The sequence below is a fragment of the Falco naumanni genome, chromosome 8, assembly GCF_017639655.2.
Source record: "Falco naumanni isolate bFalNau1 chromosome 8, bFalNau1.pat, whole genome shotgun sequence".
In the NCBI taxonomy this organism is placed as follows: domain Eukaryota; kingdom Metazoa; phylum Chordata; class Aves; order Falconiformes; family Falconidae; genus Falco; species Falco naumanni.
Window position 1 is genome coordinate 56,573,973 of NC_054061.1, and position 26,677 is coordinate 56,600,649.

General features: G+C 49.8%; 1 protein-coding gene and 1 long non-coding RNA gene across 4 annotated transcripts; one reads left to right on the top strand and one right to left on the bottom strand.

The window, feature by feature from the left end:
* Positions 1 to 2,582: 2,582 nt before the first annotated feature.
* Positions 2,583 to 19,495, bottom strand: MREG (melanoregulin). Its single transcript, XM_040604199.1, has 5 exons — positions 19,367 to 19,495; positions 14,762 to 14,921; positions 6,145 to 6,235; positions 4,232 to 4,395; positions 2,583 to 3,883 (listed from the first exon to the last, which is right to left on the bottom strand). The coding sequence occupies exons 1-5, from the start codon at positions 19,456 to 19,458 to the stop codon at positions 3,749 to 3,751; spliced, it is 642 nt and encodes a 213-aa protein (XP_040460133.1). The 5' UTR covers positions 19,459 to 19,495; the 3' UTR covers positions 2,583 to 3,748.
* Positions 19,496 to 20,147: 652 nt separating this feature from the next.
* On the top strand, positions 20,148 to 26,637 carry LOC121092800. 3 transcript variants are annotated; one of them, XR_005829389.1, is made up of 6 exons: positions 21,596 to 22,307; positions 22,447 to 22,525; positions 23,476 to 23,724; positions 23,825 to 23,893; positions 23,998 to 26,112; positions 26,411 to 26,637. It is a non-coding gene; the product is annotated as an uncharacterized LOC121092800 (long non-coding RNA). The 3 variants fall into 3 exon arrangements; XR_005829388.1 differs by lacking the exon at positions 21,596 to 22,307 and adding an exon at positions 20,148 to 21,416 and having other exon boundaries at positions 23,476 to 23,893; XR_005829387.1 differs by having other exon boundaries at positions 23,476 to 23,893.
* The last annotated feature ends 40 nt before the right edge of the window (positions 26,638 to 26,677 follow it).

Here is a 26,677-nt window from a genome sequence, read left to right on the forward strand (position 1 = left end):
CACACGCAGGTATCTGGTGGGACCTGACACACGCAGGACATCAAAGACATCTGTACAAGAGTCCAGGTGTGGTACAGGTCGCACGGGAGACTCAAGCCCATCTGAATGGCAGCCAGAGGTCTGGATGCTGCATCAAGTGAGAGAAACCCAAACTTGCTTCTAGTGAAGAAGGTAATTGCTGTAGTTGGGGGATTAATTCCTCCCACTCAGGACCATGGCAGTGATGCAGCATCATCACCGGGGAGCCTCTGGCTTGGATACTGTTAGAGATTTATGTGTCTTATGAAATCTTTATTCCATCTTTCTCAGTGGAGAGGAATTTGCTGCCAAATCAGGTGCCCTGGTCCATTTGGTGAGGCAGCCTGTCCACCCAGAAGCCTACGGCACTCTGTGGTGCAACAGCTCCAGGGTGTGAAGCTCAACTGCATGTGTCTGACTTGATTTTACTGCTTCAACATCTCCTCCGTTTGCTCTCATGTTCTCAACCTGAGACCCAAAATGCAAGTGCTGCCCAGGAGCAGCGCCAGTGATTCTAACTCGCCCAAAGTCTGGAACGAGTTTCACTGGGAGAACCTAGCAACCCAGTGAAGGAGAAAGTCTCCTAAACATTGTGATATGAATGTTTCAAGGTGGTGAAGGGTCTGGAGCATGAGCCCTGTGAGAAGCAGCTGAAGGAACTGGGGCTGTTTAGCTTGGAGAATAGGAGGCTCAGGGGGGACCTTACTGCTCTCTGCAGCTACCTGAAAAGAGGTTGTAGGCAGGTGCGGGTCTGTCTCTTCTCCCAAGGAACAAGTGATAGGATAAGAGGAGATAGACTCAAGTTGCACCAGGGGAGGTTTAGATTGGGTATTAGAAATGTTTCTTCACCAAAACAGATGTCAAGCATTGGAACAGGCTGCCCAGGGAAGTGGCCGAGAGACCATCCATCCCTGGAGGTATTTAAAAGACGTGTAGATGAGGTGTTTAGGGACAGGGTTTAGTGGTGAACTTGGCAGTGCTGGGCTAACATTTGGACTTGATGATCTTAAAGATCTTTTCAAGACTAAATGATTCTGTGTGTGTGTTTGTGTCTCTTTCCGCACCTTTGTTCTCACCATTAAAGTGGGTAGTCCCACCATATCTGCTGTAGAGATGTGGGTAATTTTTTCCGCTGTTGGAGCCCAAATACATCTTTGAAACACCCCTGGCAGGCCAGTATCAATGGGCAACCGGGCAGTATCTGAACCTTACGGTGAGTGTGTGCTGTCACTGAGTTCCGGGTGGAGGGTCCTTTACTGCTGGTCCCCAAGACGGAGCCAAAAGCTTGCTCAGAGACACTAAGCTGCATTTCCTTCTCCTGGCAGGACAGGAAGCCCAAATCTGAGTAAAACAAAAGTTGGAGATGTACATCTCCCTGGTAATTTCTGTGTAAATGAGGAAAGGCAAATTACTCTTTGCGTTTTGCTAACTGAATATCAGTCTTCTACCCGAAGTGATTAAAAGATGGAGCGTTTCCTACTGACATGAACAGAATGACAAACTTGAGCTTGGACCTCTATGGAAACAATTTCTGCTGGTTTCTGTCATTTTTCAAGTTACAGATGTTCAGAAGTTCTACACCCTTATACTTAACAAAAGACTACTTTGCAGGCTACCTCACGGCCAGTTTATCTGAGTGCTGGGAGTGACAGACCTTTTTTCTGCTTATGTTGTGACGGGTACATAACCTGATGCACAAGTTCCTGAGCGTGGTTATCCCTCCGTGCTACAGAGAAGTGAGTGGCACCGCCCTGATCCGATGCTACCGCCCATTCCTGCTCCTCCCTGTGGCTGGGCTCAGAAACTCAGCACTTCCCTTGCACAGGGCCTTGCTTTGGTAGCTGAACTCATTCACAGATCCTAATTGTCATCCCTTTTAGACAGTTTATGTCCTATTAAGTTATAACATAAATGCATTTTGTTGACGTCAGAACCAGGTTCACAGCTACAGTGACAGCAAGGGGTGGTTCTGCAAAGGTGCTGCTTAACACCAACCTCCGTCACCAAAACAAGCAGAACCATAGCTAACAAGGTGTATCTTCTTCTCCCCCACGAGGTTTTGAAACGCGTCAGGTGGTTCTATAACAGGTAGTACTATAAAGTGAGAGCATCCCAAGGGCTGACTTTTGGGTGGTGTCATGTACTTTGGTGTGGTGTTCCTTGGACCACCGCATCTCTCTGTTCTGCAGCAGTTTGTTCAAATCAGATCCTGGAGTTGTCGTGTACTCAAGTTTATTTTTTTACAAAAACATGGCAGGTTTTCCAAAGTGCAGCTTAACTTCTGCTAAAAGAAGAAAAAAAAAAAAAAAACACAAAAAAACCCAATAGGAACTGGGCTCCTAACTCCAAATCCCACTGAAATTGAATTCAGTCCCCATCATCTCCTATGAAGACTTTTATCTCAGGCTGGCAAAGACCCTACTCTTGCAAGTCAACAGGCAATTGTAAGTGTGTGGAGAAGAGGTCACAGAGGCATGTGCTCTACAAACACCCCAAACCTTTTGCTGTCAGCAGTCAAGAGAAATGTTATTGCCTGAGGAGGAATACAGAGAGAGTAAAACCCGTTAGTTTTGTAATGTGTTTTGTTTATTAAAATCAGTTTTCACTGATGTCCTGAGTTGACAAAAATGCTTCCCAGGAAGTCTGACAAACAGAAACAATTCATAAATATATATATTTCAAACACTGTAGTTATAAACAAACAAAAGGTGTGTTTTGCTATTTTGGGAGGTCCTTTGTAGCCAGCATTTTCAACTGGCCAATTAGCAGCGTATGTGTTAATCAGTTAAGAACTTCCACTTGTTTTTACATTATTAAATCCAGTGTTTTAAAATTATTGCTCATTATCAGACAAAACCTCAAGATATAAAGGATATTCATTAAAAATCCTCATTAACAGTAGGGATGGTATATATTGACAGTACGTGCAGCTTTATAGTGGGAAATTTTTTATGCAATTAAGACCAAAACCTTCAGAAATTAAGATGTTGGACAACCAGTCTGAGGATATTATAGTAGCCAAATTCTCAGCAACTCTGACCTTGGCACCTTCCCAAAATCTACCTTCTTTTAAGAAGTCAGGCTGAGCATCCCCTGACACAAATGCCTCCTGACACTAATGGCTGAGGACAGAACACCCAACTGTGACACAGCTCCAAGGCTTTGCCACCGGGCATTAACTCATCTCCTGGCTACGTGCTGCTCCTGTCTCTTTGCCAAATCCCCTGGGACCTGCCTGGCGGGGCTGCCATGGTCTGGGGATGAGGAAGAGGACCAGTGTACAGAGAAACGTCACAGAATTGTAGATGACTGAGGTAGCAGGGTCGAGGGTAGGGACAGTGGCAGGTACCAGCGGTAGGTGGAAACGCGGATCTTGCAGCGCTTGTAAATAGAGGCATCTCGACTTTTGCAGCTAGTGGTAGCAATGCCTTGCGTGGCAGATTCCCCCCGGACCTATCACACACTACTCGGCTAGCGGTCTCTGTCTGGGGCTACGCTACGGCAGTTCTTGCTCCCTTCTGCTAGGGAGGACCTTGGGGCCAGCACCTGCCTTTCCATGCCCTCCTGGTGGGGCACAGCTTGCTGACCTCCTTGCTCTGCTCTGGCCAGCCCATTTGCTTCTCTGCAGGAAAACAAGGAGCACCACTACTTGTGCTAACCCCTTGGTAGAGGAGCCTGGTCCTGGACGGTAAGTAACCTGCTGTCCATCTCGCACCAGCGAGGCACATTTTCAGGGTGTCATGACAGAGATGCACTGCAGAGCCTTCTGACTATCATCCACTCTTTCCCCGCTGGGTCTCTTCGGATACATCACGCTGGCCATCTTGAAGAACTCATCTGCAGCATCCAGAGCTATGAGACGATCCTGCCAAAGCAACAGGGTTTTATGGCCACTGCAGAATTCTTTGGGGACCTCCCTGGTTACGCAGGGTGTTAGGTGTAATCTCCTTCCGCTTTGTTAACACGCTGCAAGAGCACCTAGTTGCACAGGGTTAAAGGACCTTGGCGGGGCCAGGGGGCAAACTTATGGTGCTACAGCACTGACATTTCCAAGGAAGCTGAACAGCCAAGATACAAGTGCAACATCTGACAGGGACACCCCAGATGCTATGATGTATCTGAGCATCCCCAGTTCACCTACCTGCTTCCCTCATTTGAGCTCACTTGTAGAGACAGGGGCAGCGGGGAGGAAAGCATGCTCAGAGCTACTCACCACCACAAAGAGGTAGCGCTCAGAAAGCTCCCAGCTGGTCGGGAAGATGTTTGTCTCTTCAGAGAGCTTTAACAAGATGTCCCTGGCTTTGCCCATGTTCTGAGAGTCACTGATGATGCTGAGTTTGGTCACTGACAAGAGGGAGTCTGCTTCCTTCTGGAAACCTGGGAAAGAGATGTTACAGAAACAAGTCATACGTGTGAGCAGGGTAATCCCTGAGCCCTCCAGGCTTTTGCAAGGTTCCTTATTCCTCCCCCCACCTCAGCCTGTTGCATTCCCTACTTGCTAAAACAAACCAGTGTTTCCCCCACGCAGGCTCTGTGTCTGCACTTGGGGCAGGTATAAGCTTGCTGGTGGGAGAAAAAAAATCACAAAAACATTCAGAGCAACTTTGTTGCTAGTTTTCCAGAGAAGACTTAGGAACACCCACACCCGGGGTGTTGATTCAGCTCTGGCATGTTCCTGATGCTGCCTGAGCTTTTAGGGCTGGTGGGGCTACCTGAGCACCGCAGAGACTATGCCTGTTGTTGGGAGGTAACAGTGATGAAAAACCTGCAGCAGTAATTAAGGCATGCGTAATTGTTCCTGTAGCAGTCAGCATCTCTGATAGGAAGGGTATTTAGGGAAGGAAAGGGCGAGGAGAATGAATGCAGGGATCTTTAAATGTAATGGCTACCACTAACTCTTTGTTTGGCTCCAGGGAACTGGTGGTCATGTGTCGTACTTGAAACAGTTATGGGGAAAGAGTGGTGGTCTTATTATTAAAGCACAGGTCTAGGTAACAGAAGATAGCGGGTTTCACATCTGGTTGCATGTCTAGCTTTGCTAAGGCCAAATGATCCCTGGTTTAGAGCTTCCCCACCCTTTGCAAAATGGCTCCAGAGCCATTGTGGACATGAGCAAGATGTGGGAGAGCCTTTGTCAACATGCCAAAACGTGTCAAAAAATCACAGACGTAAGGATGTCAAGTGATCCCTCCCATGTTTGGTCTGTACAGGCTGTGCGAGCACCTGGGTGAAGATGAATGCTGATTCCTAGTCATGAATTTATAATATTCCTCCCATCAGGATGCCAGAACAGCAGGTAGGGCAGGAGCGGCTGAGATACCCATCTCTTTTTCTCCCAGTGATAATAGCCTCGAACAGCCCAACGAGTGCACCCAACTCACACATCCTCCTCTCATTAGCTACCAACCACCTTCACAGCATGACGCAAGTCACTGAGCTGACGTGCCAGGACAGGACATCTCCTTGGCCCGAGTGTCACATGCTGTGTGCAATGCAATTGGGAAAACCAGGTCACACCCACCACTGCCTTCTCCAGAGGAGCAGCAGCTGAGCACACAGGACCGGTGGGTGCAGCTCCCTGTTTGCAGGCTAGGAAATCGCAGGAGTAGGAGGGCCACTGTTGAGCAATCTCGTTTGGTGAAAGGGTATTTCGAATTCACTTAGGAGCAAACAAAGCGTGTGGTTTAGCTCTGATCAGCTGACATGGGCTAAGGAAGAAGGATAGATGTATCTGTGCTCAAATCTGAAAGGGATATTCATTTCTCCCTGCTTATATTGCTTAATAAAATCCAGGGTGAACTCCCAGGTATCCCTGCTACATTTCCACAGGGAGGCTTGAACTGGCTAATTGTGCATGCTATTACGGGCTTGAAAAGCTCTCCCACTGATCATGGTTTGTGGGCTTTTTGACATGCTTGCAGACACAGTGGCCCTGTCTCTTCCTAGCTGCGCCTGAGCTCTGGGAAGCCTTCCACAGGCTCCCAGCTCATTGCTCAGCAGCCTTGTTTTATTTTTCTCCCTTTCTCCTCTATCAGTCTGATTTTGTAGGGCCATTCCCACCCACAACCTTCATGGGACCTCCCATCTAGTACCCCAGAAATGACATCCTTTTGTCCTCTAGCTCACCTAAATCCTCCAAAATGTGCTTCCACCTGCTTCTCACTTCTTTTCGGGTCTGCCGTAAGGTATAAATATCGTAGTTGAGCTTTTGCCATTCCTGCAAAGCAAAGAGATAAGGGGATAAGGCACAGTCATTCACATGTGGGGAGGTCTCAGCTGCTTTTCTAGGAATTTCAGCTTTTAGAAACAGAGTCAGAGCTGAACTGTTGATGTTGGCACTGAGGGGTCAGTATGAAGGTTGATGGCCAGGCTGCTGTTGCCCCTGGAAGAAATTACATGGACCAGCATCAAGTATTTTAGCTTGACATCCAGTACAGAATTCTCTGCATGTACAAAACAGAACTTAGCTTAGGCATTGCTGATGGCTGGAGTGGTCTCCTCAGTCAAACAGGGAGAATATAATTCCAGCTCTGTGCTGGAAATTACAACACTGTCCTAGGCTGGAGAACAACATGAACTTCCAAATGTAGCTCATCTGAGAGACTTCAGTCTCCTTGGGAAAGCCTGACGCCCCACCTAGCATCAAAACCTGAGGCTGTGAAAACACATTATTTGGTCTTTATAGTTTGAGAAACCACAACCACATATTCATAGTTACCTTCCATAAACTATTACTACACCTTATTTTCATATCCTTGTGGTTAAACTGGCATGGCACATTTTCTTACAGCTGATGATAGCCCATGGGAAACTAAAACTTTGAAAAAAAAGTTACTGCTCTCAGTATGGTCACAACAGAGTGGCTTCTCCAAACAGCCCAGCCCTCTGTCTGGCATTTAACTGGAGCAGGCAGGTTTTCAAAAGTACTGGAAAACAAGAAAACCAAACTTTTTTTACAGGCTGGGGTACCCTTTTTTAAATAGCAGAGAAGAGGAATGCACATGGATGGTTGAGGGCTGAGCTGGAGTCATTTGACATAACTATTAGTGGCTGCCAGTTGCTGCAGTTAAGGCCTCACTTAACAGCTTAAATCCTTGCACTTGACCTCAAGCTGTGTAACTGCATAATAGGGCACTGTCTAAAACGGACGGTTTTGAGGTTATTTATTAAACACATCTGTACAAGTACACATTCCTGTGGAAATGCATGTATTCTGCAAGAAAACCAGGAGTACTTTTCCTAGCTGAGTTTAACCAATGCACTCACTGCAAAGGATGCGTTTACATAAACATCCACACAGCAGGTCATAACATCACTCAGATAATTTCCCTGCACTAACAACCTTAATTAATCTCATTTCTCAGCAACAGATTACATGATTGGACTCTTGCAGAATAAACGGGTGTTAATCTGTGCCATCTCCCTGGGATTTTCCTACATGATATGCTGTGTTCAAAGGGGTTAAAAATACCCATGAAGGTTGGCTGTGTGTTAGAAATCCCACTGTTTTTCTGATACCTGGTGCCTTAAGGGGTTGACTTGATTTGAGAAAAGACTTGGAGATTTCTTAGTGTTTTTTCCTGAACCTGGCTGACACATCACGGCTGCAGAGAATTAAATGACGAGCCTGTTTCCTTGCTGTCCAGCGATAGCTGCAGGAAGCCTTTGGAGATAACACTTTGGAAGAAGCAGCCGTCAGGGTTAAGACACTGGTGAATTCAGGTCAGGAGAGCAGGGGGAACGTGGCTCTGCACCGCTTGTCCTCCCAGAGAGCAAAATCCCCTTCATTTTTAGCTTTGTGTTGGTGCTCACAATGAGCTAGCTTTGCTGATCAGAGGCGCGTTTCTCTCTCGGCAGCAGTAGTCCCTGAAAACAGCTTTACTTTTTGCACAGGAGGGCACCTGGCTACTAGTGCAAGACATCAAAACGCCTCTTCAGCCCTTCACGAGAGCAAGCAGGCAGGGGCAAGGCTCTCCTCTCTTGTGACTCCGGCTCATAACTAGAAACCGAGCTCCTCTCAGTGAAAAAGAAAAGAGGGGTTTTATTGTATTAAAGCTTTGTGGGAAGTATATTGCAAACTTGAAAGTTTATAAAAAGAGACTAAAAGGCTGCACAATGCCTTGGTCCCTGCTGGCAGGGATCCCCAGAAACATCTCAGCCTGCTCGTGACCCCACGGTACAAGCAGAGAGGAGAGAAAACCAGTCTCGGCATGCTGGTGGGGAAATAAGCTGTATGTGTTTGCCCTCCCACAAAGATAAACAAATCTGCTTTAATGCAGAGGATTGATCGAGATGGCTGCTGTGATTCCAGGCGTGCCTCACACCGCTGTATTAGCAAGCCACGGGGGTGGGAAAGATGTTCCCCTCCCCAAAACATGACTTGCTGGCACCTGGCAGCAGCTTTCAGGGCTGTGGGGATTTACCCACCGTGGTAGCGAGCCAGACTCCTCGAGAAGCTGAAGGGCGAGCCGTGCTTAGCGTGCAGGGAAGCTGCTCCTGATTTTCTCTGGATTAACAGCAGCGTGTTTTCCCTTGTCTATTTTTGTTTTAAGGGAATCTAGGTTATGGCTTTCTTGTACATTGTAGTTACTGAATCACATCATGGAAGTGAATACGGTGCATATTTAGTCCCAGGGGACCTCTAACAGTGTCCTGTCAATGAAGAATTTGGGGAGTGTGCAAAGGAGCAGCTTTGGTACAGAGAATTATGATTAATGGTGGTGCTTAGGGGGGACCTCTTGTTTCAGTGGGATTTCTTTTGCCTGAGCTGGATGCATTTATATTTTTGTAGAGAAAGCTGGGAGGAGAATGCTGCACATGGTACCAGTCATTGAAAAGCAACTAGAGACAGCAGGTTATCAGGATGAGGTTGGGCAGCTACAGGCTGAGCTCTCAAAGGGACTCATGCTCTGTCCTCCATCAGCCTCAGAAACCAATGAATTTTCCCAGGCAATTCCTTATAGCATAGATAGACAAAATGCCGTGGGCACACAGCTGTCCTCTGTGTTGTGTTGTTTTAATGAGGAAGTAAAGTTAAGAGGATCTTTCCATCCCCAAAATGATTCTAAAAAGCACTTCTAACTACACTGCAGAAGAAGAGCAAAGCTTGTTCTGCCCATGCATAGGAATGGGCAACATCAGAGACTTTGGGGAGGGTGCTCCCCACGCACATCCCATGAGTCACCAAGATGTGACCTGTGGAGGAAGCGTTTAGCTGGGGCCAGGCAGCATCACGAGGACAGGGCTGCTCAGCACCAGTGCTGGGCAGCCCCAGGGCAAGCAGCTGGGGCTCCGCACCAAACCCTGCTCCCCTCAGCCCTCGCTGTGGCTGTGACAGGGACCGCTGCACCATACCAGGGCACTGGCAAGATGCAGGCAGGGCATGCCGGTCCTTGGGCAATCCCAGACAGAGCAAAGCTGGAGCTGGCTCCCCTCTGTGCCACATCCTGGGCTGGCTTCTCCTCGAAGCCCCTTCCAGTGCGCTGGTCTGAGCTTGTATACAGGCATGGGACAAGCGGCTCTCTCCCAAAACTTAGCTACATTTTGTGTCTTCTGTGCGCCTCTATTGCCTGTCCTGCCTCTTGCAAAGTTAGATGTAACTTCTAGAGTCATGAGGAGGCTTCTCACACACAACACTGGGAAAGTACAGCAGGAGACTTGGTACTTACCAAACCGCTCAGTGTTTCTATGGGTCTGGGACATCCCAATGATGCATTCAAATTCAGTCCTTTAAGAAAAATACCCTTTTGCCAAAATCTGAATTAACCACAGGAAACCAAAGTAGGTTGCAGTTCCTGGTCCTGTTTTTTGCAACTAGTTTTTCCCTTTTAAACCTACATAGCAGGGCACAGCATAGTGAGAGCTCAAGAAAACCCTTCGCGCATGAGTCAAGGATATCCTGGAGCAGCAGGGAAACCCTGCTGCCTCTCTTTGAGCACTCAGCTGTTCAAATATTTACCTGGAAAACTTCCCTTCTCTAGTGTGATACACTAAATCTGCAAATGCCAAATGGAAGCGAGGAAATATTGGGCATTAAATATAAGCCAGGTTGGTACATAACTCAGAGCTCTGGAAAAAATGTGCCAAGAGAACAGGCAAGCACTGTCCAACTTTTCATCCCTGATCATATGAAAATTTCCTATTTAAATAGCGAGATTTCTTCATGTTGCCAAATCAATCGTCTACCAAAGCTGTTCCCTTTATTCCCTTGAAAGCAATTGGTGTCACTGTTCTGTTCAAGAGTTATTTTGGAAATGAGGTCAAAACAGAGTTATCAGAGAAAGACTACAAAATACCAGTCCAGGCAGGTATCACGCCACTGCCAGGGATGTTCCTACTCTGGCTTTGCAACTGGCCCAACTGAGAGTAGTTGAGCAAATACAAACCCTAGATCCATGCTCATACATTGGACCATCAACCAACATCTCAGCTTAGAATAAGCTTAAACTGTATTCAGTTTTCAGAGGCGTGCAGGCATTAAGAGGGTCAGTTCTTCACTCCCCGACTGGCATCTCCAACCCTGGGCAAATCCCATCACTTCCCTGTGCCCCAGAAAGAGCGTGTTGCAATACTAATCTTCTCTGTAACTTGTTTAAAAAAGAATAATCCTGCAGGAGAGCAGGAGGAAGCAGAAAAATAGTCAGCTTGTTAATGGGCTTGCCAGGAGAATCATGCCAGCGTAACTCTGCTAGCCAGGACCCTAGCAGAGATGCAAGCTAAGGAATTGCCTTTACTAGTGGGGTTTATGATCCCATGTTCCCCAAGGGAGTAAGCCAAAAGAAGAAAGAAACACTGCATTTACAGCAAGCCATAAGAACAGTGTTTTTCCCTGGTCGTAATGCAAAAATCCACCTTTCGTTTCTGCTCACAGACGGGTGGTGCAACTGCCGTAAGCCTGGCTCCTTCCCTGAAGGCAGTACTGGTGCAACAGCTCAGGCTCCCTGCCCACGGCTGGGTAACTCCATGCATTCCATCAGAGAGCACCAAGGCATCAGGGCCACCACAAAGTGGACCTCAAGGTGAGGGCTATCCGCCATGTCATGCACATAAGCCCAGCAATAAGCCCAGTGCAGCTCTGGCTGTTAACGTTGGAGGCTTGCTGGAGCCACCGTGGTCCCCCTTCCTCATAAAATATTTCCCTCGGCACTAGCAGGGTACATGCAGGAACAGTGACTTGGCCTGTACCTACGCAGCATCTTAAATAACAGCCTGTTTTCCTAGAGGTTCTCATTTCACCTCCAGGTTTGGGGTTTTACTTTACATCACAACGGGCTCAACAATCCTGCAGAACAAGAGCAGGAAAAAAACGTATTTTCCGTATTTGAAATGTTGACCCCAGCCTTCAAAAGCTTTGATGACAGCTTTGATCTCCAAAGGCTGCACCAGCTTTACCAGCCCCCTTAAGCCAGCCCTTCAGCTACAGCTTTTCTGGTTTTCTCTGCGCACACCCTCCCTTGCCCACACTTCGCTTCCAAAAGTGCAGCCAAGCACATCACGCTCATCAGCCTCAAGCAGGGAGAAATCCAAAGCTGGAAGTTGCTCAGTCCTTAGGATTTTAGGAGGCCCCAGCGAACCTTGCCTCATCTACCTACTGCACGGTGGGTTTGGCAACCATGGGGTGCTCCAGCAGGCTCCACCAAGGCCAATGGCCCCATGAGCCATCGCTCCCAGCACGCAGCACCGAGCAGGATGAGCAAATGCGCACGGAACAGGCACAGCCAGGACATCACACCGTTTGCTTTGAAGAGCTTCCTGCTGTGGTTCAGCCAGAGGCAGGGCGGAACAGCCTTGCCATCCTTGCACAAGCTAAGGTCATGCCGAGTTTGGGCCAGAGCTGCCAGATTTCCCAGAGCCGGGCTGTTGGAAGGGGGCAGGGAGAAGAAATGGCTCTGCATGGGGGGGGTGTGGGTCCAGCCCCATGGTGGGGGCATGGAACTGACCCCAAGGGAGGACACCAATGCTGTGAGTTGCTGGCAGCTCCACCACAAATGACCTAACATGCAGAAAACTGACTGAGCTACAGGGTGCTCTCAGCATTGGAGCACCTGGCCCTTTGCATACACAGTTTGGTTTACTTATTTACGGCAATCCAGGATGTAGAGGTGCCCAGGCCAGGAGGGAGCCATCCTGGACCATACCTGCTGACCTCCAGCACTGTTGCCATGTCACCACTGCATCCTGGTCCACCACTTCTCCTGTCCCAGCTCACAGCACCTTGTCACTATGTGAACAACAGTTTTTTTAAAAAAAAAAAAAAAAGAAAATACCCAGGAAAGCAGAAGTGGGTTAGCCCCACCAAGAAAAATGCAGAACTGGTTTGAGGCTGAGATGGTGCCATACAGATAAAACACACACGATGTAGAGTGAACTGCTCTTTGGGATCCTTCCAAAGTCCTGTGCTAGGAAATCGTTAAGATCAAGGTGGGGAATGGCAAAAGCATACAGTAAGTGCACAGCACGCTGAAATGTCTTTGTTAAATGAAGGAGCAGAAATACAGGGAGTAGTTCACCTGATTTTAACCAAGATTAAAATCTGTCTTTTTTAACCAAGAGATTTTAACCAAGAGAAAAAAAGGACCTGTGGTTTCGTAACACTTGTGCACTGCACAAGCAAGAAACCATTCCTCTGTCCCCTGTCCTGCATCATCCACATGCTCTCCCCAGGGACTTTGGGAGCAGAGCAGCTCCCAAAGCAGAATATGCTTTTTGCAGCCCAGCGCTGTTTTTAAATTAGACTTCCTCTCTCTCAGGGTTAAAGCCTCATTAGGAGGGGAGGGCAACGCAATCTGGCCTAGTTTTAAAATGCTTGTTGGAGTAAGGAGAGATTTTGGCATCTGGGGCTGAATGGAGGAATGTTGGCTTTGCCGGCCAAGTCCCTCCCTGTCCTGCCACCCAGAACAAGCTGCAGCTGGAAAATGCAAGAGTTTGCTGGGCTTATATGTCATGCCTCAGTTTCCCTGGCTGTAAAAGAGAGACAGCAGAGAGGCTGGCAATCACCAACTGCAAGGGGCACTGTGCCATAATTCAAATCAAACATATCATGTGCTGGCTTTCTTCAAAGTTGGCCTGATGTTGTACTCCTCAGGCTTTTTTATTAACTGTACTGCATAAAACAACAGGGTATGTTATCTTACACTTGTTGTGGCGAGGAAGGCCTATGCTCCTCTCTCTATTTTTCTGTCTGCACTATCACTTTTCACTGGCAGGCACGGCGACTGCTCAGACCTGCTGAAAACTGTACGGATACACTGGAAGCAGGGAGAAAGCACTGGGTTTAGGACAGGCAAGCACAGGAGCGCTCTCCTGCTCACCTGTAACTGATGTTCTCCTCTGCAACCTGAGCACGGCTGACACACAACTCTCCTTTGCCGAGGGAGCCGTCTTTTTAGCAACCCATCCGCTTATGACATCGCTTTATAAATAATAATAGCTTTTAGGAGGCCTGCCTCCTCGTGAGCCCTAAATCAAGCTAAAAGGCCACTCGAATGGGTGTGGGCTGAAACTGGGAGCTTCAGGGCTGCCCTGAAGTGCACCCAGCTCCACAACAACCCAGAACTGGCACAGCCCCCTAAACAGAGTTGTCCTTGTTTCCTTCAGTCAGTTTGGGCTGGATGAAGCTTCCTGTCTTCTCTAAAGCAACCGCAAGGTATAGCTTCAGTTACAGCTGTAAAGGTTACGTGCAGCCATGAAAATGTTGTTACAAAACCATCTATTGTAAACACCATGGTGGGGTTAATTCAATCCCCACCAAAAAGAGTCAAACCCAAACATTACATAGGGATTCTGGCCAACTGTATACAAGGATTGCATTATCTCATTTTAAGTTTTAAAATTTGTCATTTTGCTCTCGGCTGTACCTCGAGTTTAAGGCTTCTTGTGAAACCTGAGCTAGCTTCTGGTTTAATGGGACCATCACGGAGAAAAAGTTACAGAGTTAGTCTTGCAGTCGCTTGGATGAAGTGGGATCACATTGAAATTAAACACGAAGCCTCCAGGCTTTCTTGCAAACATTTCAAAGTCTTAAAAGCAATCAGAGAGGGGAAAATGTGTCACTGTTTGCTACAGCCTGCTCCTAATCAGGCCACTGAAATCTCCTTTGCACCAAAGTGCTTTAGCAAAGGAAATCAGGGCTGCAAAACAGCCTTTATGTAACAGTGATGATTTTTCCCTTCAACGCTAAGAGCTGTGCCAGTTCTCCGGTTCTCAATAATTGCCGCGCAAACCATTAGAGAAGTATTTAACTTGACGTGTCACTGGAGCGGCAGCTCAGCTCCAGGCACTGCCATTGCCAGGCAAATGTCACTGCAGGCAGGGCTAACGCTACTCTGGTCATGGAAAGGCCAGACCAGGGGAATATCAGACAAGAAAAGCAGCCTGTGCAGCTAGGAAATTGAGCTGGGGATCACAGTGCTACCAGTATACACTTGGAGGTGATGGTGGTAGAGCTTGCAGGGAGGGCATCATGCATCCCAGCGTAGGGGGGGCTCTCCTGGCTCATCTGCCAGAGACACCCCGAGCTCCCAGGGATAAGATGGCTACAGATGCATCCGCACCAGATATAGGATAAAATCTGGAGGGTGATGGAGCGGATGGGAGGACCTGATGCCTACATGAGCCACGCTGGGGACTTTGGGGTCTTGTCAGCTTAATGGGTGCTTAAACAAAAACACTGCCAAAGCATCCGATGAAAGCACCAAGCCTCATTCTGCGGTGAAACTGAGGGCGAGGAATGGCACCGCCTCACCTCCGAGTCCTTGTCCAGCTGGTTCCTGACCACAATCATGTTGTACAGCACCCGGTCGTCATCCGCTTCTGTGTGGGTCACGTCGTGTGGGGTGCTCCACAGATTCTGCTCCTCATCCCGTGCCAGCGTGGCTCCGAAGGAGGTGTAGGGATTGTTGTTACTGCAGAGAGGGGGAGAGGCGAGGCAGCATCAGCTACCGCAGCATTACGCTGCCTCCTGTTACCTGCGCAGGGTAAAGTGCCCATTGCTGTGGCATCCCCTCTCGCAGCCCAGTATCCTGCCTGGGAGAGGGAGGGCAGAGAAGTGGGGAAGGGGAAGACAGACAGAGGTTTTTTACCTTAGCAACCATCCTGACCACACAAGCCACGGTTCAAACCAGGCAGTGCTGCCATGCAAGACACCAGACACACAAATTTGCTAAAGACCAGTTATTATTTGAGCAGCTAGGATGGAGGAACTGTGAACATCCACCTGCGAGGATGAAAGGTGACATCTCCCCATTGCTCCCGCAGCCCCCTGCTCTGCTCCCCATCACGCCTTCCCACCCCAAACACTGCACAAGCCCCCAGCCTCTCCAAGCTTAACATGGGAACAGTTCTAATTAACTAAGACTCAAAAATCCCAGTGGCTCTGGAGGGTATTTTCCCTCTACCCAGCTAACCCTGTAGCTATGCCAAGATCTCAGTGGCACGGCCTGTCCCACAGAGACTTTGTGTGCAGAGAGACATTGCCTTGAGCAGCGGGCAAGGGGATGGCCGCATGCAACACCTCTCCCTTGCCTCTTGGCCAAAGAAACAGCTTCTACCCATCTTCTCCCCAAAGGCAGTGGCATTGGGCATAGTTTCATTTTGGTAAAAAGATGTACCACGTCTTCTGGGGGAGCTGGGGCTGTTTATCCCAGGGAGGAGGTGGCTTGGGGGAGATCTCATCCATGTCTATAAGGACCTGATGGGAGGGAGCAAAGGAAATGGAGCCAGACCCTCGTCAGTGGTGCCTCACAGTAGGACACACATTGAAACAGCGGTAATTCTGTTTAATCATAAGAAGGGTGGGTGAACATGGGTGCAGGTTGCCCAGGAGTCTCCATCCTTGCAGACAATCAAAATCCAACTGGAGATGATCCTGGGCAACCTGCTCCAGCTGACCCTACATGAGCAGGGGTTGGACTGGATGCTCTCCAGAGGTCCCATATCCAGGACCATGTTCCTGTGTGACCCTGCAGCTCTATTTTCTGCCCAGCAGTCCAAACCCTACTTAGTCAAGCAGGCAATCCCCACAGATAGCCTCCACCCCAGCAGCTCCTACCTGAGAGGTACAATGATGCACAGAGCTGCACAAGGACGTGTGCCAAAGCACAGAAAGGACATTTAGTCCCATCATTATTTGGGGGTGGAAACATTCTCAGCCTGCTTGTGAATTTCGGGCTTTATTTGCTTAGTGGTCAGCAAAACAGAGCATCATCTTCTGGTAAGGTTGTCCCCATCCAGGCAAGGAGCTTTTCTCTGCACTGTTGGCAGTTCTGTGTTTTTATCATTTTATGTTGCTACTGGGATGTGCATTTTTTTTTATAGGGTTATTTAATTCTGCCGGGAGAACCTTTAGCAGAGGATTTCCATAATATTTCTAATCAAGATGTCCAGACACTTGAGCAGAACACCACAAATGGGAGAAATATTTTTGGCCTTACACAGTAGTCTCATCAGCATCCTGTGGCAATCCCTGTTCATTTCTTGTTAGAACAACCCACTGTTTATTCTATTTGGTACCCAAACCCCTTTTCTTTCACAAGGAATCCATCCAGCAAAACCTCAGATAACACTGTGGGTGCTTTAGCCATGACGCCAAACCATAAAAAAAATGCTAAAAGGAGCTCCAGCACATAGATAAAATAGAAAAAAAAAATTCACATCAGCATTCCTGCAGGAATGTTAATTAGACTTTCAACAAACCAAAAACCTGAGCAACAGGTAATAAGGGAAAAGATAATCTCTTATAATCTCTCATTAAAGACAAGCAAACAAACATAAGTTGGAGGGTGTGGATGGCAAAACTCAGCTGTTCCTACACCACAGCCAACATGGGTTCGCTCAAACTGTTTTTCAAACGTGGAGCAGACAGGATCCCCAGCCTGGAAGGGATCACTCAGGAGCCAGCCATGCTATCAGCATGAGTTTGGTCCCATTCTGCCTTTGACAAGCTTCTTCCCACTCAGTGACTTACCGGTACCCTTAACAGCTGACTTTTAAAAACAGTACTTGGCAGCAACACTAACACACCTTAGCTTTTATGAGCCACCCCCTCACAGCTTCAAGGCACTTCCCAATGCATCTCTTTTTCCAAAGCACGGCATGGACCATCCAGCAGCCTGTAAGGGATGGGGGCAGTGCCCAGGAGTCAGCAAATCCATGGAAGTGGAGAGCTCTGCCAACAGTGAGCACCCCCAGAGCATGCTGGATTTCCAAGCAACATTTAAAATGAAGAAATGGGAGGAAAAAAAGGAGCACATGAATGGCAGCCTGCTTTGCAGGTCACAGGAGTCTCCATGGGACCAGAGGGGACTCAGTCCATTTCACACACTGAGCTTTATCCAGAAAACAGCAAGTGCTAATGCTTCATCAACAAATTTCTGCTCCAGGGGGCTTTCAGTGCAGATTAAACTCATTTTGGGATTCAGAGCCCAAATTCACCGTTTATTTGCATCCTGAGGACACCATCCGAGCCAGATCCCACCTTTGTGCATCAAGAGACAGCCAGGCAGCCTGGATGCTTCACTGCACCAGCCTGGCTCACTGGCTTTAGCTGGAGTTTCTTTTCCAAGCCCTACACAAGCACTGTGCCTACATCCATGCTCCATTCCCACCTCCACACACAGTGCTGGCTGCTCTCACTGGCCTCATCAAGGTTACAGCCAACCTTGCATATGCTTAGGTAACATATGCATCTCATTATACACATTGTATCTCCTCCTCACTGCTCCACTCTTTGACATGTGAGATTTATGAGGCTGCAACCACTCTGCTTGGGGAAAATAAGGTGAAAAGTCATAAAGTCATCATTTCTGTAGCAAGAGCAGCTCCCAAAACCTAAAACTCAGCTAAAAGATCTGAAATCTTGAGCAAGTCATTCATTTTAAACAATGCTGAGATAAAAATACAGCAGGCATGCTGTTGCAAGATACCTGCTTTGAAATCAACCCCCAAAGCATCCCAAAGAGGGACAATCCAGAGATCAGGCTGTTAGATTAATTATGCTGGTATACTTGTGCAAGAGCAGGTGCCTTTCAAATGCCCAGCATTTATACTGGCTTTCCTACTTACAGCCAGCATTAATTGGATCGCCAGCGGAGAGCATGTTACTAAAGAAAGGTGCCCAGTGAGGGACAGCCACCCCGGCTGGCAAGGCGGCAGGGCAGGCAGGAGCCTCTGCGCACATGTGCTCCGCTCTAGTTAGGTTAATGCCAATTGCCTGGGCTGGAGGCCCCACGCTCAGGATTATCTGGTTATTATTTAGGTAACTGCTTTAACAGCACGAAATCAGGACATTTCAAGCCCTGTTGCCAGCTCTGCCATTACCCAATACCTATGTAGGCCACAGTGGGAGCATCCCATGCTCCTTCCTGAAACGCCTCTGTCCTGCTGATGACACAGGGAGGGCAGGGTCCCTGCCCCATCGCAGGGCTGGGGTACCCACCGTGGGCTTCGGCGGTAGCCAGGACCCCAGCTGGCAGCTGGGGAAAGAGGGAGAGATGCCGCAAACCCCGTGCACAGATGTTTTGCAACATGCAAAACCTCCTTATGTGCTTGCACAGCTCACAGCTCTTAGCTCTTCTCCACGACTCGGGGCTTCATCTTTTCACACACACACCCCCCAGCCTCACGACTCCGGGTGCAAGGTGGATGTGACCAACAGCGGGAGCAAAAAATCTGCTCTCCGGAAACCAGCACACATGCTGCCTTCACATAAAGGCGGCTCCAGCAGCGCGTCGTCATCTCCTTTGCAGCATCCCCGCGGGAGCAGAGCTCTGCACAGCGCAGAGCTGCCCATCGGTGGGGTCCCCGCTGCACAGCGATGGCAGGACCCCCCTTTCGGTCGGCACCTCGGCCTCTGTGGGAATCCCACTGTGGAAAGACAAAAGCTGAACGGTTCTTCTGGCAAGGGCACACGGGGGACACCGAAAAGATGCCGCGCACGGTTCGGTCGCTAAAAGTTAACGGTAAAAGCCCTCCTCCCCTCCGGCAGCAGCAGCGCGGCGGACACGATGCCACGAGGGGGCGGGAAGGGCCCGGCCCCCCCCGGGGCAGCCCCGCCGCAGACGGAGCCGATAGCCGCATCCCGCTGCCCGGGCACGTCCCCCGGGAGCCGCGGCCGCTGCCGGGGCGCTGGGAGCTGCCGGGATACACAGCGCTCGGCCTGACGCGCCGGGGCAGCCACCGTGCGGGACCGGTGCCGGCGGGGGGCGCAGGGCGGGCTCACGCCTGGCTGCAGACCAGGGCACCGGCCCAGCTCCGCTGGGAGCATCCGTCCCTCCGCCCGCGCACGGCGGGGGGGCTCAGCCCCATCCCACCGGGGGGGGGCGGGGGTTAGGGAAGGGGCCGGGGGTCTCACCTGAGCAAGGGCTCCTTCTCGGGCGGCGCCGCCTCCCCTCCGCAGCAGCCGCAGCAGCCGCCCAGCGAGCGCAGCCAGGTCCCCAGCCCCATCGGCGCCGCCGGAGAGCCGCGCTGGGGGGGCCGCGCTCAGCCCGCCCCTGCCCGGCCCCGCCCCCGGCCCCGCCCCGCCCCGCCCCTGCGCTGCCCCGCCCCGCCCCTGCGCTGCCCCGCCCCGGCCCGGCCCTGCCCCGCCGCCGCCGCCGCTCCCGCCGCGGCTCTGGGCGGGCTTGCTCGGGGCGGACTCTGCGCTGCTCCCCCCGGCGCGCTCCCGCACCCCCTGCATCCTCCTGCACCCCCCGCATTCTCCCACATCCTGCTGCACCCTCCTGCTCCTCACTGCACCCCATTCACTGCACCCCATGAACCCTCCTGCACGCTTCCCTTCCCACATCTTCCCACACTCTCCTGCACCCTCTTGCATGCTCACCCACCCCCCTGTGCCCCGTGAACCCTCCTGCTCCCTTCTGTGCCCTCCTGCACCCTCCTGGATGCTGCACTGTGTTGCGTTTGTAGCCTCCCGGCCCTCATGCCCTAGCTAAAACGGGCCACCACTGGCCATCACAGCACGGCCAGAAACCAGAAAATCCCCATTTGCAATCTTCCACACCACTACGCTTCCAGGCTGGTTCCCACTTGGCTTTCAGGACACAGGGCTGTGATCCTGGGAACTGCAATGGGAAATGGGCAGGGGTGATGGACTCAGCTGCCTCCTGGTGCGGGCGGGGGTTGGAAGGAGAAGAGCCTAAAAGATTGTTCCCTTTGTTTCTCCCTTTCTTACAATGAGTATTCCTATCATGTGCCTAGCTCAGACCCCAAGGAAGAAGAAAATCTTGAATGCTGAGTTATGATGGTCCCAGATCTTGTTTAATTGCCACAGGCTTGATTGCATTTTGGAACAGACCATCAAGCATCAGCCAGTCCCCAAAGCAATCACTCTAAGTGTGGCTGGCCATGCACATCCCAACGAGTCATTTAATTTCAGTACAGCAGGTTCCTGACACCACTGAATTTTTTGCTTATCCCAGCAGATAAGCTACTATATCCTTGTGCCTGGCACACGTGCACAAGGAAATATAAATCAGTTTGCACTTGTGTTTCTCTCCCTCTTTAACCCCAGGGCTTGTTAATTCGTCCCCAGTGAGTTACACCCCCTTGGCCACCCGAGAGCGCTGGACAGCGAAGCGCTATGCTAGACGAGGCACAACCATTTTGTCACGGCACTGCGAAATGCCCTAAAGGTACGTGTTTGGCTCCGGGACTTTGTAGCATCTGAGTCCAGCCCTGGTGAGGTTTCCCTGACAGTTATTTCACAGCAGGAGATCGAGCGCGGAGGCTCACAGCCCCCTACCAGGGGGCAGAAGGAGCCAGAGGCAGAAGGAGGAATTCAGCCAGAGCACATTTAGGAGGACTGATCAACTAAGCTGCACGGACACCGCAGCCATCACACGCAAATCCAGGCAGCATCAGTGGTGGCTCCTCTGATGGACTCGCCTTCCCTCTCCAGTTCTGTATCCACCAAGGGAGACAGCAGGTGGGAAAGCTCTGGGCACCTGAAATCCAGGGGCTGAAGCCGAAGGTAGAGGTACGTGGGGCTTCTCAGCTGTTGCCGAAGGACTCTCTGAAGTGTCTAACCTTAGTCTTCACATCTGATGCTCTCTGAAAAGCACTGGAGCTCGAGTGCTCTGTCTCAGACCTTGTTTGCTCCCAGGTGTCTAATAAGAAACATTTCTGGTAACAAGAAGAGAAACCCCACTGCCAAAATATGGGTGGGCAGCTTCTGCCACCCAGCTCTAGCTTTTTCTCCAAGGGCTGCATTGGGAATGGTGGGCAGCCATGTATTTTGACAGCAAAAGCCAATAGCGTCACATATCTGCCAGGACTGCTGGGATCCCGTCAGGAACAGGCTATGCCCACAGACACCGAAATCACTATCTGGTACTTTCACATGGGACACCTTGGGAAGCCACTCGGCTAAGAGGGCTGCAGTGCTGGATTGCAGTGCCACCAAGGTGAGTTGGGATGTTCGGGTCTGTTTAAGGCCATCAGGTCACAAAAGGTCAGTGGCTCTACAATTACAAATGAATTGCAGACAATGAATGATAAGCTGTTGGTGCTGCTTAGACGTAAGATGAGCCAGGAAGCAAAGAGGAGCCTCTGGTCCCTGCACGGGGTACGGGAGATCTCAGCATGCTGTGCCACACGTTCTCAGCTGACTTCTAAATTTCATTTCATTAATCAGCCCCACAATCAGTCTTCCCATCTTCCTTAATTAAAAGGTAAAATTATGGGAGGAGGACTTGGTTCTTATTGTTTCTGGAAGATCCCAGTGCTAGGGCTTTGCTCTCAGCCAGGGCTTTCAGCTCCCCTGCGCGCTGTGCATCAATCATTCATAAGGAAGGATTTACAGCAGGATGAGCTGAGGGGCGAGGCAGAATTTCAAAGTCAAGGGTGCTTTCCTCTGCAGACTTCTTCCTCTACCCTTGAGCTTGCCCCTGCCTGCTTTTATTTATTCTCCAAGCTTTTGTGTGCTTGAGCGGGAGAATAAGCAGCCGACATGCCAGCTGCTATTAAAAGAAGCCGGCAATTGCCCGTGACATTTCCTTGCACGGGTGCGGATGCACGCTCCCCAAAGTAGTCACTACCGCAGAGATTCCCTTGCGCCTCCCCCCTCCCTCGCTGGTTGTCCACTGGGTCTCTCTTTCATCTGGGCTCTCTTTTCACTTGAGCACTGTTTTCCTCTGGGTTGCAGATGCCAGGGAGCAAGCAAGGCCAGCCCAAATCCCCGCCGAGACCTTGAGGCACAGCTATAACACACACAGCCATGTGATCAGCTGAGGCATCCTTGATTCGTGGCTAACTCCCTTCCCTACAAGGAGATTTTATCCCGTGCCCTGCTGCTTGTAAGCCAAAAGAATTATGTTCTTCATTAATTTAAAGCCTGAGCCCTCTAGGTTTAAAAAGAGCCTTGCAGAAATACCAAGTATTTTCCAATTCCTTTATTCCTTGTTGTGATAATAAATCTTGTTCCTTTTCCATCAGAGAACAAATAAAGAGGGGAAAGTCTCCTGAGAGCTGAAGCCTTACTGGGGTCTGAAAAGCAAATAATTTTCTTCACAAGGTAAGAGAAATATCACTGGCTTCTTCACAGTGTAAATAACTCAGGTGACAGAGCCAGAGATGATGCTTTGGGGAGCAACGTGCCTTCAGCATTTTTGTCATTGCCCTTTGGGTGCTGTGGTCCCATGGCGTTTCCGTATCACCACTGCCTTCTTGGTGGGGAGGAACTCTGGAGTGGAGACATCTCCACCATATTTATTTGTTCCTAGTGAGCAAGAGTCTGCTGGTTACAGACTTTTTTGACTCCTTGATGTAGTTATCACCTAAATACATGTCCCCCAAGCTCCAAGGCTGTCGGGTAGGAAGGAGGACAGCATCATCCCCCTCCTGGATCAGTATGCTGGTGATGGGGAGGTTGGTCCCAGCCTACCCAGCCCTCCCTGCAGCAGCTGCTCACCCTTTGTGCCTGCCCTCTGAGCACCCTCCCTCCAGCACAGCCTGGCAAAGAGCTGCTGAGTCAATCAAAGGTGAAATGAAATTGAAAACAACTAAATTTGTAAATTAAGTGCAGCACTGCAATGGGGTGATTTGCCTCCTCTTCCTTTAGCTGCGTGCCACAGGCAAGCCATTTGCAGGGTTCAGTGCCACAAGGCCTGCTGTGTAGGATGGGACTCAGCATCTTCCACAGCTTGTCCTGAGGAGTCAGAGTGATGTGGAGTGAAATATGGCCCCAGATGCCACCAGGGCTCCCATCAGGGTGGGCACAGAGCATTCCTACTACTTCCTACTGGGTCAGATTTCTTTTCCCAGGATAACGTCTTGGAGTTCATTACAAGCAGTAACGATGGTGCCAGCGTGTGCTTTGGGACCCTACTTGTCCCAGTTGCTCTTGTGGAATTGCCCAGTGTTCAGAATCTCTAAAAATGAGGCTGCACATTTCATGCCACAGTGCTGCTTTGCCCAGATTTAGAGGTCAGCGCATCTCCTCCTTCATCTTTCTCCCACGGGCAGGGGCAAGACCCAGTGGTGGTGCCAAAATTAAAAGCAGCAAGCCCATGACTTGGCTGTGGACTACAGAATTGCTGTGATTTTAAGGTCTATGTTTAATGACCTGGCCAAAGGGGGACCTCTGCTACCGGAGAGAGAGGACTCAGGACTCCACCTACAAGAGGCTGAGTCCTGCAGCATCCCCTCTACACAACTGCCAGCAGCAATGGGCAGAGATGTCCAGCCCAAGGAAAGGAGGGGAACAAGAAACATGTGAGTATCCCAAACTCCTTCAGGTGCCACGCACCTTCTCATCACCTTGAGTTTAACAAGATGTGATTAAGTGGTGTGTCCCTCCCTCTGTACCTAGTAGCAACCACCACAAAGTTCCTTTGTGCAGATGCAGCTGACCAGAGCTGGGGTTTTCCTCAAACTCTTCTAGGTAGGTGTAGGAAGGTGAGCTGGAGTGTTTTCCAGGCAGGGGATTATTCATGGAGAAGGTGGAGAACTGAACCCTCTGAGCAAGACATTTTGTAATTGGTTTAGGACTCAGAGCCTCTAAATTTGGGAGACACTCCAAAAGATGCAGCTCAGGGTATCTGGCAGTGTTTGAGCTCCATGGGCCGGATCCTATGGGCAGAGGCTGGTGTAGGAGTGGTGTAACCTGGAGGTGAGTGGGGCACTGACTTCATTGCAGAGAAGGAGGGTGGAAGGAGGTGAATGACACGTCATTAGCGAAAAAAGAAAACTCATTATGATTTTTAAAGCCATCCAGGTAGAAAAATGAAGGGCCCAGAGCTGCGGTGGCTGGGCTTAAAATACAGCCACGGAGAAAATAAATGAGAATTGTTTTCCATTTGAGGAATGGGTATAATTAATTAGGAGGTGTTTATGAGTTTTGTAACATGTGTTTTGTAGCTGCAGGAAAAGAAGCTGGTTAATTGTTCTCCAAGTGAAATAAGGGAAGATTTTTCTGTCAGAAAGTTATTGCTGGGGATGACATGAATGCAATTACAGAGCCAGGTTGGCTCCAAGAATGACATTTGTATTCAGGATAAAACAAAGCAGCTCTTTCCCACTGGCACCAAAACAAGGCAGAAGGGGAAAGGAAATCTTCAGGAATATCAAAGCATCTGGCTAAGGTGATCTCAGATGTTTTGTTTTCATGAGGCAGTGCTGTTTCCCTTGCGTGTCAGGTCATTACACCAAGAAAAAGAATTTAGTACAGTATTTACTGACATGCAATGAAACGAACCACAATAACATTAACAAAATGGCTTTTTCCATATCAAAATGAGACATTTCAGCATGGCAGAAATGACAGTGCTGTTTGAAAAATACTGACAAGTGATGTGAGAAGACTGACAGGAGTCTCATTTGGGCTTTTTTCCCCCAAAATAGATAGATTATTTTTTTTTAAATAAATTTTTGAATGAGATGTACTCCCAGTGAAAAAAAACCCAAACATCTATCTGGAAATGGTCCCAGAGGCTGTGGTGAAACACCAGCGGCTGAGCAGGGAGGACAGCTGCACACTTGGACTGCTGTAGGATGGTGCGGGATGGGACCGCCAGCAGCAGAGGAGCACAGGGAGGTGTAAGAAGCACGCAGACAAGTACCTCTCTATTTGCCAGGGACAAGAATTGATCTCCTGGCCATATACAAGGTTAGGGCTTAGCTTGCTGATGCTGTTTGGAAAAGCAAAGCTCTGGGAGCTAGTTTGCCACAGAATTGTGCAGAGGCACAAAGGTGGGGAGGAGGCAGAGCCAACAGGCACAAGACTTCAGGAGAGCAGGAACAGAGGGATGCTGGTATCTTACCTCCTTTTCTGCATTAAGGTTAGGGTTTGGAGGTCTATTAATTCAGGACCCCGCTATATAATTTCAATCAGCAGGGCCTGTAGGTTTGGGAAAAATGTTAGGAAGACCCCAGGGGGCTTTGGTATTCCTTAAAGCTTATGGATTTAATAAGCAGGCTGGTAGGGGTGAGGGACAGTGTCTGATTCTCGGTGCCTGGGGTATAACTCGCTTTTGGGCTAAGGCTCAGCAATCCAAAGGTCAAGGAGACCAATTTATTGCTGCATGGTGCAGGACCATTGGAAATTATCTGTCACTTGGGGAATAGAATAGAGCTGGAGTAGGAAGTCAAAGGCAGCTGAATCCAGTGTGCCAAAGTCTGGGAGAGCTTAGAAAAAGACTCATGCCATTTGCAGCTCATGCCTGGCTTGTATTTTCTTTAACTGCAAGCATTTGGTCTCAGCTGTAGCCAGAGGACAATTGGTTAAGTGTCATCTGTACACTGCCCATCAGAGCAGCCTGTGCTACAGGGACCTCAGAGTTAGGAAGAAGGCAGGTAACTGAAGCCCAGGACATCATCTCTTCCATTATGCGGTCATCCTTTCAGCAGAGAGCCGGCAAAATTAGGATATCTAAACCCCAAAGAGGCCAGACTCTTGCCAGCTGCTGCAGGACATCACGCGTTATAAAAACATGGGGACCTTTGGTGCTTGTGTTGTATTTTCTCTTGGTGCAGATACACACTCCTGGAACAATTAAGCAGTGGGTGACGCAAATGAACTATTTGGAACACAAGCCCAGTAACTCCAACCTAAGCTTTGATTCAGCAGACTGCTTCAAGGTGGCCTCCATCTTCAGTCCCTGGGTAAGTTCCACTGATTTCTCTTAAAATTAGGAGAGGTTTAAAGGCTGTGCTGATTAGCAGAGATTCACAAGCGCTGTGCAAAATGCCAACTGAAGTGCATGGGCTTTCAAGCAAGCCACGGCTCTGCTGGCTTCAGATATAATCAGCATCACTCTAGTGTGGGAAGGGGTAAAAACCTGCCCTGAATCAGGGGAGGGTCTTTGTCTAGTCCTGAGATACCAACACTCCGTGCTCTTGAAGTCGGTACTGGGGTTATACGGGCTCTATTTATGCCTCTTCTTTTTCTGCTGGACAACAGGAGGGGACTTCAGGCGCAGCCAGACCTCCGCAGGTACAGCTTTGGGTACCCGCAGCATGCGAATCCTGTCCTCCTGCCACCTTGCAGCATCTGCCGGCCTCAAGCACCCGCCTCCCGAGGCGTGCGGGGCTGCTGAGCACCGCCGGTTGGCGGCCACCCCGAAAGCCGGCCCCAGTCAGCAACCGCACGAACCGTGCGAGGGCCGAGGCCCGGCTCTAGGGCGCCAGCGGCCCCCTGGGCACCGCCCGTGTGTCCCCGCCCCGGCCG

Coding starts and splice junctions, on each gene's coding strand:
- MREG (XM_040604199.1), bottom strand. CDS start 19,458: ATGGGGCTGGGGACCTGGCTGCGCTCGCTGGGCGGCTGCTGCGGCTGC. Junction 14,922..19,366: donor GAGAAGGAGCCCTTGCTCAG/GTGAGACCCCCG, acceptor CCCTCTCTGCAG/TAACAACAATCCCTACACCT. Junction 3,884..4,231: donor AGCGCTACCTCTTTGTGGTG/GTGAGTAGCTCT, acceptor TTGCTTTGGCAG/GATCGTCTCATAGCTCTGGA.